Consider the following 16,533-nt stretch of genomic DNA (forward strand, 5'->3'; position numbering starts at 1 on the left):
AGAAATCTCTTGATTTACTATTCTCATCATCCTCTCGCTGCCGCTCTCTAAATGTATTTCTTTGTTCAACTCTTCAGCATCCTCAATCCACTGAATTCCAGGATTCCTGGAGATCAATTCCATCACCTCAGCTTCTCATCAATCTGTTCACCCACTGGCAAATAATGGTAAGTACTCAATTCTGCAACATCCTCAACCGATCGAAGATCGGAGAGGTCTTCGTCATTTCCATCACCATTGGTTCTGATCACTGGACCCTCATTCCCACAAACAGGGTTGATGTTGTTTGGCAATTCGGCATTTTTGAGAGGTTGTGGATTCTGACTACTTCTAGATGAGCAGCAATACAAGTGTTATCAGCAGGAAAAGACTGAAATGCATCCTAATCATCATCATCTTCTTCACCTCCTCCACCTTTTTCCATGCTAATAGTGTTGGGACGAGTTGTCACCGGTTCTAAAACATTATCTTGAGGCTCTTTGTCCATCTGCAATGGTATCTTGACGATTGGAAATGTAGATGAACATGTGGATTTCACCTGAGTTGCATTCTCGCCCTGAGTAGCTTTAATCTCAGATGATATCCTGAAAAGTACCATCCAAGAGTGTTAAAATATTTTTTCTCCCTAATCGGAATTAGATACAGTAGATATTTGCGGGATGAATCATGAAAAAGGAGTTTCTTAATACACTCATAGATTATGAGAGCCATAGTAGGATACCGATATTTGTACCTTAGTTCAAAACTCAAACCATCGAAACAGCGTTCCCCACTGTAAATGGAAATTCCCCAAAATTGGATTAATCAAAATGATCCTGACCTCTGCTTAATGGACTTCAATTTGTTTAATTCGAACAATTGAATATTTTCTGTTCTCTCAACTAGATGTCCACCAATCAGGCAGTTCGTATCATCCACTCAGGGTAAATTTTTTGTTACAACAATCTAAAATGGGATCCGTGAAGGTACATGGGTGCCCATGCATGGAGTGGATTATCACATGTTCCCAAACCACTGAAGCTTTTCTCATCCCAAAAATGACAACAAATTGAGAAACTGGTCACATGCAAGCAAGGTGCCACAACTAGTCGAACCATACGATCTTTCCCACCAACATACCACTTGTGTAGGCATCAATACTACGAAAATACTAGGACCTACCATGACAATCACTATGAACAAAAATCAGGTTGTCTGCATCAGCTAGGCCATACCACAAATCAATGGACAACTGACAATTTGACTCAAAGTACATTAAGGTGTGGCCAACCTAGTGAGCATATCGGCTTGAATTTCCAGAAGCATAATCCTCATGGCAGGGCCTACCATTTTCATGTCGTACACAAGTGGCATGTTGGCAGACTCTCAGGAGTTTCAAAAAAATTACGGATCCTTACTCTTGCTCTGGTGGTAGACTCTCAGGAGTTTCAACACCCGGTCGAGGGTTCGAGTATCCATAGGCAGTGAAATCCCACCACAACGTGAGCATGTGGGGGTGTGTGCGTGTGAAAAAAAAAAAATGTTGGCAGAAAATATCGTATGGTACCACAAGTTGCGGTATCATTGACTGTGCACGATCAGTTCTCAAAGTGTAATTAACAACACCACTGAATTCAACAAGGCATCAGTAGAATATGGGTCATTGTCTCTAAATTATCATAATATACATAAACAAGCCAGTGAATGAAAACAAATGGATAATGCATGAGTAAAACCAAGATAATATTATGTTTAGATCGGCGAATTCATAATATATAAGATTTAATATCATATTCACTTCAACAGGCAGGAGTATAAGATTTGGGCAAACAACAATGGCCCAAAAAGGTCTCATACTCATGAAAATTCATTGCAAGTGACTGAATCAGCCTAGATGATTGATAATTTGAAGAATAGTTTCCTCTAAGTAACTTGAAAATAATTCTGCAGAGGCACTTTATTGATGAGAATGTATGTGGGAATTTGGTGAACTATGTATGCTGTGGTAAAAGAAAATTAAGCCTTTCGCAGAGGAGACCGAGAACCCTATTGATTCTAAAGAGGGAACAATCATGTTTAGAGCCTAGTTTGGAGATGTGGTGCCCATGGTTAGTCTACCCAAGCCATCAATCCGACGACATCATGGATGGACCATATCCCCAAAATCTCCTAAAATGGAAGATCATAGCCATCAAATTTTTTGGTCTTTCCTCCATTAAATGTGGGTTTATTCATGAATTTCTTTTTAACCATGTATTTGCATGTCAACAACGGGAAGGTTTTAGAGTTGACCAATTGTGAGGATATTTTGTAAGACCAAATGGCTTGGATAAACCAAATATGGGACCCGAATCCACAAAGTTCTAAACGGGGATGTTTCCTATTTGGAAAGATTAGGGAACTCAACCTCAACATTTACAATTTCATCTCCTTGTGGATTTAGCTTCGAGAAAAGCTGGACTGGCAGTGTGATGGATGACACAAAGGAACTTAGAAATTAGTCTAAATTTGAATACGTAAAATAAAAGTAATTTAAATTAAGCTGTACAAATTATAGGTCCCTGTTTAGATGTACCATGAACGTGATTATTTGTTATTATTGACTATCAGATTCGGCAGTAAAAAATGAAAAAATGTTCAATGGTCCTGTTTCAACAAACATGCATCCACAAACCAGAAGTTGGGATTGTTCAAGAAATCTTATTTGTGGACTGACTTGGCAACAATTTGGCAGATTAGTCGGTTTAATTTGAGTAAAATGTATGTTGCGCATGGGTGACTGCCTATCAAAGTGTCCTACACTGCCTGAGCATCAAATAACTCCCCTTTGTTTTTATTTTTTGGTGGTCAAATACACACTCTCATACCCACACACCACATGGGTTCTCAAACCCATAACCTCAAGTGGAAACACACTGTCTACCACCAAGCCATGAGTGGAGAACCATAGGGGGCGTTTGGCGCAGGGTATTAGATGGGATTAGGTGGGATAGAATTGCATTTGGTCCCATACAATTCCATCCAGCATTTGGAGAGGATGGGAAAGATTGGGATTAGGTGGGATGGAATTGCATTTAGTCCCATGGAATTGTATTTGGTCCCATGCAGGATTTCCGTGGATTTTGAAATCCACTACACATGTGGGCCCTACATTGATGCATGCGTTTATCCATGCCGTCCATCCATATACATCATTTACATGTGACATTCTGGTTATATATGTGTACAATTGAACGACATCCGTTGTGAATTTGGTCCATTGATTACAATTCAATGGTCCACCAAACATGATTTTGCTTAATCCGGTGTTTTCCCCTAGCAAAATTTTTATCCCAAATATGGTATTGGGTGGCTACAATACTGTGATATTTCCTGACATGCAATTATTGTTCAATAATAATGTTAATCCCATCTAATACAATTCAATACCATTCAATTCCACAGACCAAGCACGCCCATAACATCTTCCTGACATTCACTTGCGTGTGACATTGTGTTCAGGAAAATCAGAAATCTCAAGCATTCACCAGCAATAACAACCGATACCCTGGTCTGAAATCAATACGATAAGACAACTCTTTTAGAAGCACATGATGAAAACCAACTTGCTTATATGCCATAAATTCAGATGTGAAGTACCTCCAAGATCTTGTGAACAGTGAATTAGGGAGAAAATATCTCCGAGGAGACCTGCAGCAGAAAACAAAATGAAAGAATTATTCCCACGTTTGCACTTTCACCACAACTTGTGGCACCGTACCATCTTTGGCACAAACATACCACTTGTGTGGCATTAACACTGTGAATGCAATAGGACCCACCAGGAAGATCACTTGAAAGTTGGAACAAAAATGTCCTTTTCATGCATCAGATGGACATACCACTGTAATCAATCGGAAACAGACAGTCTGACTCGACATTAAGGTGTGGTCAATATAGTGAGTGAATCAGCTTGGGTTTTCTAGAAGCATAATCCTCATGGTGGGGCCTATCATTTTGATGTCCTACACAAGTGGCATTTTGGAAGGAAAGATCGTACAGTACCCCACCAGTTGTGGTATATTTGCCTGCACGCAATCAGTTCTCAAAACAAATTATGCAAACGCATCATTCCTGAGCTGGTCTACACCAATCCGACATAGAAGTGTAATGAAGATGACCACTGAATTCAACAAGACATCAATAGAATATGGGGCACAGATTCTTTATTGTCATAATGCAGATAAACAAACAAGTTGATGGAAACATTTACAAAATGGATAATGCAAGACTAAACCAAGTACATAGTATGTTTAGATCAGTAAATTCATAACATATAATATTTAGTACGATATTTTCTTCAACAAACAGGAATAGAAGATTTGCACAAAACAATAATGGCTAAAAAGGTGCCATACTCATCTGAAAACTCACTGCATGCAACTGAATCAGCCTGGATGATAGATAATTTGAAGAATAGTTTCGTTTAGAAATTATAACTTTGAAATCATTTTTGCAGACTCACTTTATTGTTAAGAATGTAAGTGGGAATTTGGTGAACTACGAATGATGTAGAAACAGTATACTTTTTCATATCAAATAAACTTTTCGTTGACACATTGGTAATTTATAGAAATATAATATAGAGGAGGCCGAGTTAGTTCCCTATTCATTCCAAACAGGGAACTTTCCTGTGCAGAGCTTAGTTTGCAGATGTGGACTGGCACCCACGGTTGCTCTACTCTAGCCAATGTCTAGGATATACCAATCATGGCCCCAACTATACAAACTAAGTTCCAAATGGGAAAGTTCCCTATTTTGAAATAATAAGGAATTCAAACCTCAATATTTACAATTTTCATATAATCATGGACTTAGCTGACACTCTGGCAGAGTGGTGGATGATGCACAGACAGTTAGAAATTAGTTAAAAATTGCATACATGTAATTCAAATTAAGCTGGACAAATTATGGGTTCCTGTTTAGATGCTTCCAATGGTAAATTCATAACATCTTTCTGACATTTACTTGCGTGTGACAGTGTGTGCAGCAGAACTACAAGACTCAAGCATTCACCAGCAAAAACAACTGATTCCTTGGTCATGGTTTTCCGAAATCAAGAGGATAAGATGAAATGTAGTCTCCTTGTTACATGGTTTGCATCCCTTCTTACTTGCTACTGTCACTACAACCAAAACTGCCCTTAGCTTCAGTTCAAAACTGTAACTAAAAAGGATAAAAACTGAGGCTAAAGCCTTTAGCCTCATTTTTGCCTCAATTATCCTAACCGAGGTTGGAACCCCCATGGCTAAAGGCTTTAGCCTCGGTTTTAGCAACCGAGGCTAAAAAAGCTTTTATAATCTCGGTTCTTCAAGTGAAGCTAAAAGTTCCAACTGAGACTAAATCCAAATTTTAGCCTCAGTTACCTCCAACCGAAGCTAAATCTATTTTTAACCTCAGTTTTCTACAACCAAGGCTAAAGCCTTTAGCCATGGGAGTTGCAGCCTCAGTTTGGGTAACTGAGGCAAAACCAAAGCTAAAGATGGATTTAGCCTCTTTTAGCATCAACCGAGGTTAAATTCAGCTTTTAACCTCATTTCTCAATAACCAAGGCTAAATCTAGTTTTTCACCTCAGTTAATGCCAACTAATACTAAATCCATCTTTAGCCTTGGTTTCTATCAACCGAAGCTAACAATATCATAATCAACCAATGATTGAACCTGTGCATTTTTCACCCATTTAACATTCATCAAGAGAAAACAATCAGCACAACACCAACAAAACAATTAATGGTCTATTTAAAGTTTTCAAAACAAACTACAAATGCACATGAACATAGCCTTCCACACAGCCAACAATTTTGTGTTGGTAGAAACAGATTCTGATTTTTCACTATCTTGAATGCGTACATCCCATATTAGATCACAGATATCCTGCACAGTCATTTTCTCGGAGACCCCATCAATTGCAGCTACCAGGTATCTATCATTGCTAGTTAAAGGCTGTCAATCCGTCACTTCTGGTACAGATATAACACCATAACTGCCAAAAAAAAAAAGAACCTTAGAACTCTAGTAGGAATTCAAAATCAGAAATCTAAAGATAATGCTAAAAGTAAAAACTGGTACTGATACAACAATAGCAACCTAATAACTAACGTTAATGTGAAGAGGTTAGGTGTAAGTGTGAGGTATTAATGGGAATATTGTTGGCAAGTTACTAGAAAGACATTTTCAAACCGAAGCATGTCCTCAACATCAGATTCCTCAAACCGAAGCAGTCTTTCAATTTATGGGCCCATTGTTCCATGAACCAAACTGTCTCAAACTCCACCTATGTCTGAAAGATCGTGTTGTGAGACTAAGGAACCTTTTAGATGCACTACCCAACAAAAGGTGTTTCACTGCAGATTGCTTCTTAACAAGCTCTGGTTGCTTGGTTTACTAAAATGCAGTGACCAGAGAGATTTTGATCATTCTTCAGTAATTAAGGGTGTGTTTGGCGGAACAAAGTATCATGAAATTTCAACATATTTTGCAGTGAATTAGATGATTAATCATGAATTTTCATGATATTTGGAGCAACAGAAAGTAGCCTGAACTAAATTTCTACTGTCTTGCTCATTGTTTTCTGAACTTATAGTTGTTGTGCTCTTTTCCATCTTCATTACAAGAGCAGAATCTATATAAGAAGGAACATGTAGAACTATAAGCATGGAAGTAGAGATACTACTCAGGAGCATATACATGGAAGAGATATTATGCAATGCTCGGGCCCAAGAGTTTTTACAGTACCATGGGTTTTCAGTTTGTAAAAGTAGAACCCTTGGTTCAGTGATCTAAACCATCTATACGATGGGCTCCAACATGCATGGACCATGCAATGATCTAAGCCATCCATATGATGGGCTCCATCATGGATGGATCATACACCAAAATATCCTAGGTTTGGATATCTTATCCATTCAATTCACGGACAGTAAACAGACAGTTAAGAGACAGTTAAGAGTTAAAGATCAATAGTGATTGACTCGGTAGCTGGGATCTTCCAATCTCAGGGACTTCTGGTGTGTGGTCCATCCTTGGTGAGGCACATTGCACCATCTTTTTGGATCACTAGGAACCTGGCTTCAGCCAAATCTCAAGTTGACCAGCAAGTTTTTGGATAATGTCACTTCAATCATTGATGCAACAACAACCAAAAAAAAAAAACCGAAGCCTATAAAACAGGACATGTAACCAGACTTTTTTTTGTTTTTTTTTGGTAGAACCCAAGGTGTTTTAAATAAGAATCCAACATGAACAATTATAAGAAGATCTATTGTTGAGCATTCAGAATCCTCGTGTTCAAGAATGAGTTCTATGGACTTTGCTTTTGTGGTGGTGTATTGTATTAGTGACCTGGGTCAGCATGCTTTCCATTAGGAAATGATAATCTCAAGAGAAGGGAGAAAATCTTCCTATGAATTCTCAATTTGGAATACCTGGGCATGGGTAACAATCTCTCCATGGACAGAATACTCACATTTTAGAACCTGATGAAAGAAAAAGCAAAAAAGCATTCAGAAGGAAGACAATAACCCAAGAACCACAACAGAAGCACATAAAACAAGAGATTCAGTACAGGTTAGAAATCCAACACTTTCCAAAAAAAAAAAAAAAGAAACCATAGCATAGATCAAGGGCCCATTTGGACACACTTGGCAAAGGGTGTTTCTACGCTGCATTTGTTTGATTGAGTGGGGTTTTTAGCCCCTATTTTGCTGAGCAAGGGACAAGACCAGTTCACAAAAGAATACTCAAACACATCACAAACTTTGGCACCAAACAACACATAGGTATAAAACTTCCCTTCTAGACTGTGCCCAAACGGTACTGATAACTAAAGCCCACACCTGGGTTTATACCATATATATATATATATATATATATATATATATATATATATATATATATATATATATATATATATATATATATATATATATATAAATATAAATATCTAAGCCATTAATGTGGCTATTCCCATCATGTGATGGTTAATACTCGAATATCTACTCTATCAGATTCCATAGCAATCCATTTGATAGCCACCAGTTGGATGGTTAGGATAGTTCAATCAATGTGATCAATGAGCCATGCTCATTCCATAGCCTTTACTCCATGCCTTTTAAAGATCCTATGCTTTCACCTCTTTCCTTATATGGAAGGAAACACCACGCGTTTTGTTGAGTGGGGCCACTTTTGTTTTGTTAGCTTTTTCCAATTGATAATCCAAACAAGCTTATCATCTCTATCCAATTATTCGTCTTGTCTATCTAGCTACATTGGTGAGTTTATCCTCATTTGCTATTTTAAAAATGGATGTCTCTATGTGTGTGTAGACCACCACCACAATCACCAAAACTAACAACAATAACAATATTTGTAGGGAAAGAAAATTCTTTGCACTTTTTTTTTTTTTTTGTTAAAGAAAAGTAATGGAAAATACTATTCTTTATAGGTGAGAGTATTTGGTTTACAATCTCATAAGTGGATGTCTGAAACACCCTTTTCTCAGCATTTGAGTGAAAGAAAATATATATTTTGGCTCCCTTCTTAAGACAGAAATGGCAAAAGCTGGCGCTTCACTCCTTTAAGTGCAAACATATTGTTGATATAAATTAAATGCTTTCCTTAGTTGACTGTCAATCCGAACAAGAACTTGATTCTGTCTTCTTCTTAAAGTGCTGGGAAATATGTGTGCCCCAACTTTAAGTGCTCACCATGCGCACAGTTCATACTCATTGATACGGGTGGCTGGGCAGCCCAACCTAGTAGGGTGGCTAGCTGAGATTGGGTTTGAATTTCATGCTAGATGATGAAAGGTTGGACTCTGTTATGAAAATTCTTCCTGATATGAATTTTTTTCTTCTTCTTTATTTTGTCTCTAAGATTTAGGATCTGATTAGAGATTTAATTCCCTCTCTTCTCTATATACTCATCACAATATAAAAAAATCTATTCATACAAAGAAAAGTCATTCAATCTTTTGTAAAATTATTTTTCTCATTCATTAAAAATTTTCTGACTACGGTTGGGCTAATGATGATTGGTCCACCCTAAGCATGAGCCATTTGGGGTGCCCTAGCTTAGCCCCTGTTCTCTATACCTGGGTCGTGACCCGGGCTTGGTCTAGCCCTAGTTGGATTGAAAAGGTCATGGCCCTACCCTATAAGGCTAGCATTATAAGGAAAATAGTCCAAATATTAAATGTGTGTGACAGCTTAATCTAGGAAATTTTTTGGGAGAATCCTGTTCATCCAGGACAAGTTCATTATATAAAATATCATACAAAATGTTTTGATCATCAAAACATGACCATAGATCCAAGAGCTCCTTTAAATTACACGTCCACATTGAATGGGAACTGCTAATGTCTCTAAAACATCCTTTTTAAAAAATGGTGGGGAAGTTGATGATTGGACTGGGCCAGCACCACGTTTAGTGCCCAAGTCCTGACCCTACACACCGAGTCGTCCAGGCCGGGTCAGGCCAACTGCCCTATAAGCCAACTTCCATATAAGCCAAACAGCATTTTTATCACTCTGTCACAAATTCCTATATACTACATATAAATGCAGTAGTGCATGTTTAGCTTAATTCAAGTACCCAAAACTTGGTGCTTGTATGGAGGAATCAAAACAAATAAATAAATAACCATTGCAAGGACAATCAACATTTTGGACGTGATGGAGTGCATCTATGCAGTGCTCAAGGACACTAGACTTGTTCCTTGTTTGATATGAAACTTTGGATATGAGCATGCATCATAATCTAAGTCTTGTCCCAACTAATCAGAATTTGAGCATGCATGAGTTGGGATTATTGGTTGTGATTTCTTTTCGATGAATGCTAACAATTTCTTGCACCGATGCAAAATTTCTAGCATCAAAGGCCCTATCTACAAATGCAAATTGTTCTAGATGTATGAGGAAATTAGCAGTGGATCATCTCAACACAGTTTGCACATTGCTCATTTGCAAAAGGGTTGTGGGATAATTTTTTCAATGTGTTCCGAGTTTCATGGGCATTACCGAAATTCGTTGATAGTTTTCTTTTGATGTGGCGTGATGGGAGTATAATATTGGGAGAAAATTCTGGTGATTAATTTTGTTAGTAGGCATATAGGTTCTATGGTTAGAAAGGAACGACCGATGTTTCAAAAATCATAAGGCCTTTCAGATTTGTAAGCTGGTAATGTTTCGGCATTGGATTCAGTGACATTTAATAGTTAATTGATTGTCTCTCACTGCAGGTATTGTAAATGTCACAGGACCAACATGCTCAGACACCATCCAATTATCCAAATTCCAAAGTGCTCCGGCACCAAGTTGAGAGCATGAAAATTGTGGAATAGGTCAAGTTCAACTTAATAAACTAACTATAATATTTACAAATCCAATAAAAAAGCTCATAATCTTATTTATTCTATATATATATATATATATATATATATATATATATATAGCAATGAATTTGAAGTCAGGAAATTAAATTTCCCAATTTCCTCCTAGAAACTTGGGAAGGAGAGCCACACAGATAATTCAAAATACACGACACAAGAAACCTCAACATCTGGTCCACTATTTCTACAATCAAACTAAAATAAAAATCACTAAAACCTCATCATAGCTCAAATTCAAGAGATCTGATACAGATCCAAATCACACGATGCAGTACAGATTCTATTATGAAATGAGTTCTTGGTTTTTACCTGTCAAGGCGCCACTCGAGACAACAGCCCTAACTAGGGTTCCATCACTCAGACAAACATCCACCTGAAGGAATAAACAGGCAGAGAGAAACATCCATCGCAAATAAGAACAAGAAACCGAAATTTCTTCATCAGAAGAGAGAATCGCACTATCTGCATCGATGCCTGATTACGATCTGATCCAATCACGTATAAAAGACGACAGATGGGAAGATGAAAATGAGAAATAGACGGGAGAGATCAAATCCAGGCATGTAATAGAAATCGAAAACCTAGACACGAGAATAGCAAATCGTTGGTTGAAAGAAACAGAAAAAATCACCTCAATGTTTCGATTTCCACAGCTATCGAAGATATGTCTAGCTATAATAACCTTTATCGCCGCCATTTGCTCTCTCAAATGGCCTTGATCGTCGCCATTTCCTCTCTCTCGCTCTCTCTTTGCTGCAAATGAACGAGGGTATTATGGCCGCGCGTAACTCATCCACCAAGGAAGCGGACACGGATTTCCTGCGCAAGTATGATGGGTGGGGCCCACCTCAATGTATGTGAGAAATCCATTCCGTCCATTCGTTTTTAGATCTCATTTTATGAAAAGATCCTAGAAATTAGGTGGATTCAAAACTCAAGTTGGTCACACGAGGTGGAAAATTGGGGAAAGAAATTACTACCGTTGAAACCCTCCTGCGCTCCACCTTGTTGTTTATATGCTATCCAAACTGTTTATAAGTTCATTCCGAATTCCGAATAGGATGAAGTGAAAAAACCAAAAATGTAGTCTGACACAAAACTTTTGTGGACATAAGAATAATTCAACGGTTCTCACTTAATTACTACTCTTTCATCTCGTGTGGCCCTTTTAATTGCTGGATACAACTAATTTTTTGTTATACATCCTACCCAGTAACTTCCTGCTAAGGTTCGGCAGGAAATCAGCGTACAGAGGAAGCGGCTTAGGTGCGGCCGAACTCACCCAACATAGTGCGACCTGGCCGTGGGGCTCCCCTTGATATGTGTAATGTATGTCCACACCGTCCATCCTCTTTTTCAGATCATTTCAAGGCATGGGAATAAAAATTAATAAGATAAAATCTCATGTGTAATAACCCGTAAGAAATAATGGTAATTGAACGCCTATCGCGAAAAACTTCCTAAGGCCCACTGTAATGTTTCCATAGTATTTATTTTCAATCTAATCTGTTGATAAGGTCAAAATAAATTAAGATTAAGGGAAAAATAAATTATCAGATTAATCCAAAACTTTTGTGTCCCACGAGAAGCTTTTAATGGTCAATCGTCATTGTTACAATGGTATGGTCGACCTAAGATTTGGATCTACTTCATTTTTGGGTTCCTGCACTAAAATGATCTGAAAAAATAGATGAACAGAGTGGATTTACAATTCATATATCAAGGTGAGCCCCACGGCCAGGTCGTACCATGTTTGGTGCGGCGGGGCGTACCTAATTAACTCCCCTGGTAAAGGACGGAAACGGATTGGCCACTCCCCACCGGCCCGGTGGATGATGGTCAGTGATCTGTGGGCCCACTATGATGTATGTATTTCATCCATTCTGTTCATCCATTTTTGAAGATCAATCTATGGTTTGATCCAAAAACTTAGAGGTATATAAATCTCAGATGAACAACACCACCATTAAATTTCTCCGCCCACTGTACTGTTTATTTGACATCAGATCTGTTTATATACAGACGTAGATGAAGAGAAAAAACAAAGATCAGCTTGATCCAAAACTTTTATATGGTCGAGGTCCATTCAACACTGTTTCTTGCAATGTAGTCTACTTGAGATTGGAATATACCTCATTTGTTTTTGTTATCATTTTAAAAAATAGAAAAATAGATGGACGGCATGGACGAAACATATACATCACGGTGGGGCCCACCGAGCACCGACCATCAGCCATTAGCTGGTGGCGGGGAGTAGCCAATCCGTTTCCATAATAAGGGACGCGGAACAGGTTGAGCAGCGAGGTTCCCTCCTGAAATGACGTCACCAAGTTATGCGGGCCCCACCATAATGTATGTGATGTATCCATACCGTCCATCATTTTGGAGGGATCATTTTAACGCATGACCTAAAGAATGAGGCAGAGCCAAACCTCGAGGACCCCACGACATAAAACAGTGGAAACAAGATGCCATACCATCCATAAAAACCTATTAAAATTATCAATTCTTTCAATATTCTCTTTTAAAAAAAAAAATTATCAATTTTCTTTTAAAATTCTCAAAATTTCAAAATTCACTTCTTATTTTTTCAAATTTTTTAAAATTTCCAAATTTATCAATTTTTTGGAAATTATTAATTATTTTCAAAATTATGAATTTTATGAAAAAAAATTTTAAAAAAATTTCAAGATTCTTAAAATTTTTTAAAATTCCAAATCTTTTCAAGATTCTGAATTAGTTGAAATTTATCAAATTTTAAAAAATTCTTAGTTTTTTTTTTTGAAATTATCAAAAACATAATAATTCTTAACAGTTTTTAAAATTCTTTTTTTTTTTTTTTGAAATTTCCAATTTTTTGAAAATTCTTAATTTTTTTATATTTCTCAATTTTTAAAATTTTCCAATTTTTCAAGATTCTCAAATTCAAAATTCTTAATTATTTTTGAAATTATCAAATTTTTGCAAAATTCTCAATTTAAAAAAAAAATCATAAATTTTCAGAATTGTCATTTTTTTTTTTTTTTAACTTTTTTAAATTCTCAAAATTTTTAAAAATTCTTAGTTCTTTGAAAATTCAAAATTCATTTTTTTTTTTTTCAAAAATCTCAATTTTTCCTTTCAAAATTGTCAAAATTTTAAAAATTATCAATTGCTTCAAACGCAAGTTGTAAATCATTTACAAGCATTTTAAGGCATCCAAACACAAGTTGTAAATCACTTATAACTCATTTACTAGTATCGTTCAAATTGATGGGGTTTTCCTCCTCAGTTCAGAGGAGTGATAGAGCGGCCGGTTGAAAAAAAAATGGATGTTTCACCGCGCTGCTCGACCGGTCAAGTGGTCTCTCGACTCAAAGTCCAGCGACCTGGTTTTTTATTGCTCGACCAGTCGAGGGCCTGGCTCGACTAGTCGAGGGTTACGCAGATTCAGTTCGGATTTGGTACGGACAGCGTAAATTTGAGATAGTTTTCGTAAAGGTACGGAAAGGAGTTTCCTAAACTATAAATAGGGGTCCTAGGGTTATTTTAGGACAATGCAAAGGGATTTCCTAAAGCTATGTAAGGGTTTGCTAAAGGATTTTAGGGTTATCAAAAGGTGAAAGAAAGAGAAAAAAGAGAGAGGAAGCTTGTGGAATGGAGGATTCTGCTCGTAAAGGTGATCTACTTCGCAGTCGACGTCTCAGCGCTTTTACGTCCTCATAATCGGTGAGATCTCTCCGTTTTCATTATTCTCTTATTGTTCATCCACTCTTGCGTGAGTGAAGAAGGTTTGATCCAAGTGGTGTGTGCTTGTGATCGGTTGTAACGTTCTACTTCATAGTGAATTGTTGCTCTGGATGAGGTCCCGTGGTTTTTACCTCTTTGAGGGTTTTTCACGTAAAATCCCTTGTGTCATGTGGTTTGTGTTTTAATTTATTTCATTGCTTTATTATATCCCATATTTCTAAGGTTTTGGGAGGCGAGATCCTAAGGTTTTTGTGCAACGCTCCCAACAAAGTTGTATCAGAGCGTTCAGGTTGGTTGTCAGGTGTGGATGTCATGCACCATGATTCTCGTATACACTCCATAGGCTTAACAAGATTTATCTCAGAAAAATTGTCAAAAATTGCGTTCTTTTAATAGGATATCAAACATCCATGCATAAGTTCAACATAAATACTTTACTTTCTCGAAATCCAAATGAGGGCCCACAATGTAATGCCCTGAATTTCAAGGGTCGAGCAAAGCTCTACTCCCGAGATCCAGCACATCACTTATGTAATATGGATAATGATGTTCAGATTTTATCCATATTAATGAGTTAAACATGAGTGGGATTATACTAAAGCAACATATCATACTCCAGATATAATTACTAAGCAAGCAGAAGTCTGAAGCATATATATTTAAGTGTATAAGTGTTTCACAACCTCCAGAGTATGAGTATGTAACTGGGTTGAATATATACATGTATTATTTCAAAATATACAAAATGTGGAAATGTAAGGTGTCCAACTAAGCCAAATATCCTAGTGTTCCCTGCGAATCAGCATGAGGTCTACACAAACCCGCCCGAGAGCTGAAAGTAGGAGAACTCCTCCTCATCCATAAAGTCCTGCTCCATTGCATAGACTTCATCAACACTTACATCTAAACCAGAGTCTGGTTAGTGTTTTAAAACACCGTCCCAGGGTGAGAGTGAGTGATCAACTCAGTGGTACTATAAGTTAAAGGTTAACATGTTATCAAGTCAATCCAGCAGTAATGATAAAGCAACTTAGCAATCACTTCCCAACTACTCTTGTTAATGCATGAGTGGAGTGCAAGTAATGATGTATGCCCTTGTATCAAAGCTCCCTCAAAAAGTGACTCTAACAACCAATTTCGCATATGACATCATTGCCTCCGGTGTGACTTCATCACCTTTAAAGCACGTCCTAACTAATGCAGTGCGATGCATAGTCGTGTTAGCCAAGTAATTAATTATGTTTATTCATACAGCAAGTTTGAGAAGCTAGGGTACTTCCCTTTATATCATTGACCCGAATCGAAGGATCCATCTAGGTTCGTCACTCCTAATTAAGCACATACGATAGGCAAGTTGTAAGGTCATCACTCCTAATGAAAAACAGTCGATAGGCAAGTTCAAGAGTCTATACTCGCGGTCACCATGAGAGGCTCGTCACCTCAGCGTAGGTCGACAACACGAACAAGGTGTCCCATACCACCATGCCCGACTCACGAGTCTTGGTTGCTCACTGGTCACTACGGGGAGATTCGTCACCCTAGCGTGAGCCGACAGCTTGAACACGGTGTCCCATATCACCATGCTCAGCTCATGAGTCTTAGCAGATCTTGGTACCATGGTTAAAGTGAGCCTTTACATTGGAGAGGGGTACCTTAGATTTAAGCAGTAGTGTCCATGCATGGTAAACACACAATAGGCCAATCGATTCGTTACGCAAGTTCGATTGGTATGGCCACACGCTGACTTAACACCTCGTACTTTCTCGTACTCGAGTGTTACTATATAAATCGACTTAGTAGGATGCAAACCTAGCTTAGTGGGACATATAGCTAGGCCTTTTCATTACTGATTGCTTGGACTATGTTGTAGTCCCAATCTTATTCAAATGTAGCACATAAACACATGTGATAATCACTTCAGCATTTAACAAACAATTCAAGTGAATTCCTCATTTAAACATTTCATCAACCACATTGAACATATTGCCAAACACTTGTATTTAATACATGAATTGCGTAGCAGAAAATATGATTACATGAACGAAACTATACATGTGCATAAGGTAATTAAGAATCCTATCTTAATACTCGTATTACATAGAAATCATCAACAATCTCTCATTTAGACAATTCATCAAACACTTAGACTACACTTCACCAAATATATAGACTAGGTTAGTTATAACACATATTTTAGCAGATCTTTACATAGATAGGTCAGCGTGCATATGACAATGATGAATCCTAGATTTGTAATAATGGTAAGCACAAATCATGTTTACATATTCATTCTAACATTTCAACAAACACATAAAATGTATAATTTGTTCCACATAGTTCATACATGTATATTATATCGAAAATAGTGTATCTAAGATAATATAGTAGCAATCAAGTC

At 37.5% G+C, this 16,533-nt stretch overlaps 1 protein-coding gene across 8 annotated transcripts; it reads right to left on the reverse strand.

The window, feature by feature from the left end:
- Positions 1 to 324: 324 nt before the first annotated feature.
- Positions 325 to 11,264, reverse strand: LOC131231356 (uncharacterized). 8 transcript variants are annotated; one of them, XR_009164327.1, is made up of 7 exons: positions 11,038 to 11,264; positions 10,716 to 10,779; positions 7,444 to 7,494; positions 5,870 to 6,002; positions 3,619 to 3,669; positions 3,409 to 3,531; positions 325 to 584 (listed from the first exon to the last, which is right to left on the reverse strand). XR_009164327.1 is itself a non-coding variant. In XM_058227524.1 (3 exons), exons 1-3 carry the CDS (start codon positions 5,262 to 5,264, stop codon positions 383 to 385), a joined length of 483 nt encoding a protein of 160 aa, XP_058083507.1. In that variant the 5' UTR covers positions 5,265 to 5,741; the 3' UTR covers positions 325 to 382. The 8 variants fall into 8 exon arrangements, 2 of the variants coding, with proteins under 2 accessions (XP_058083507.1, XP_058083506.1); XR_009164328.1 differs by lacking the exons at positions 5,870 to 6,002; positions 7,444 to 7,494; positions 10,716 to 10,779; positions 11,038 to 11,264 and adding an exon at positions 5,035 to 5,740; XR_009164329.1 differs by lacking the exons at positions 325 to 584; positions 3,409 to 3,531; positions 3,619 to 3,669; positions 5,870 to 6,002 and adding an exon at positions 6,040 to 6,293.
- Positions 11,265 to 16,533: the final 5,269 nt, after the last annotated feature.

The sequence above is a fragment of the Magnolia sinica genome, chromosome 17 (assembly GCF_029962835.1).
Source record: "Magnolia sinica isolate HGM2019 chromosome 17, MsV1, whole genome shotgun sequence".
Taxonomy (NCBI): Eukaryota; Viridiplantae; Streptophyta; class Magnoliopsida; order Magnoliales; family Magnoliaceae; genus Magnolia; species Magnolia sinica.

Bases quoted from the DNA above. Each gene is read 5' to 3' on its own strand.
- LOC131231356 (XM_058227523.1), bottom strand. From the start codon at position 5,264: ATGGGGGTTCCAACCTCGGTTAGGATAATTGAGGCAAAAATGAGGCTA. The intron at 3,670-5,034 runs GTGAATGCTTGA...TTTCTGCTGCAG, and splicing joins GGAATCAGTTGTTTTTGCTG to GTCTCCTCGGAGATATTTTC. The intron at 585-3,588 runs GCAAGTTGGTTT...GGTACTTTTCAG, and splicing joins TCTGAATTTATGGCATATAA to GATATCATCTGAGATTAAAG.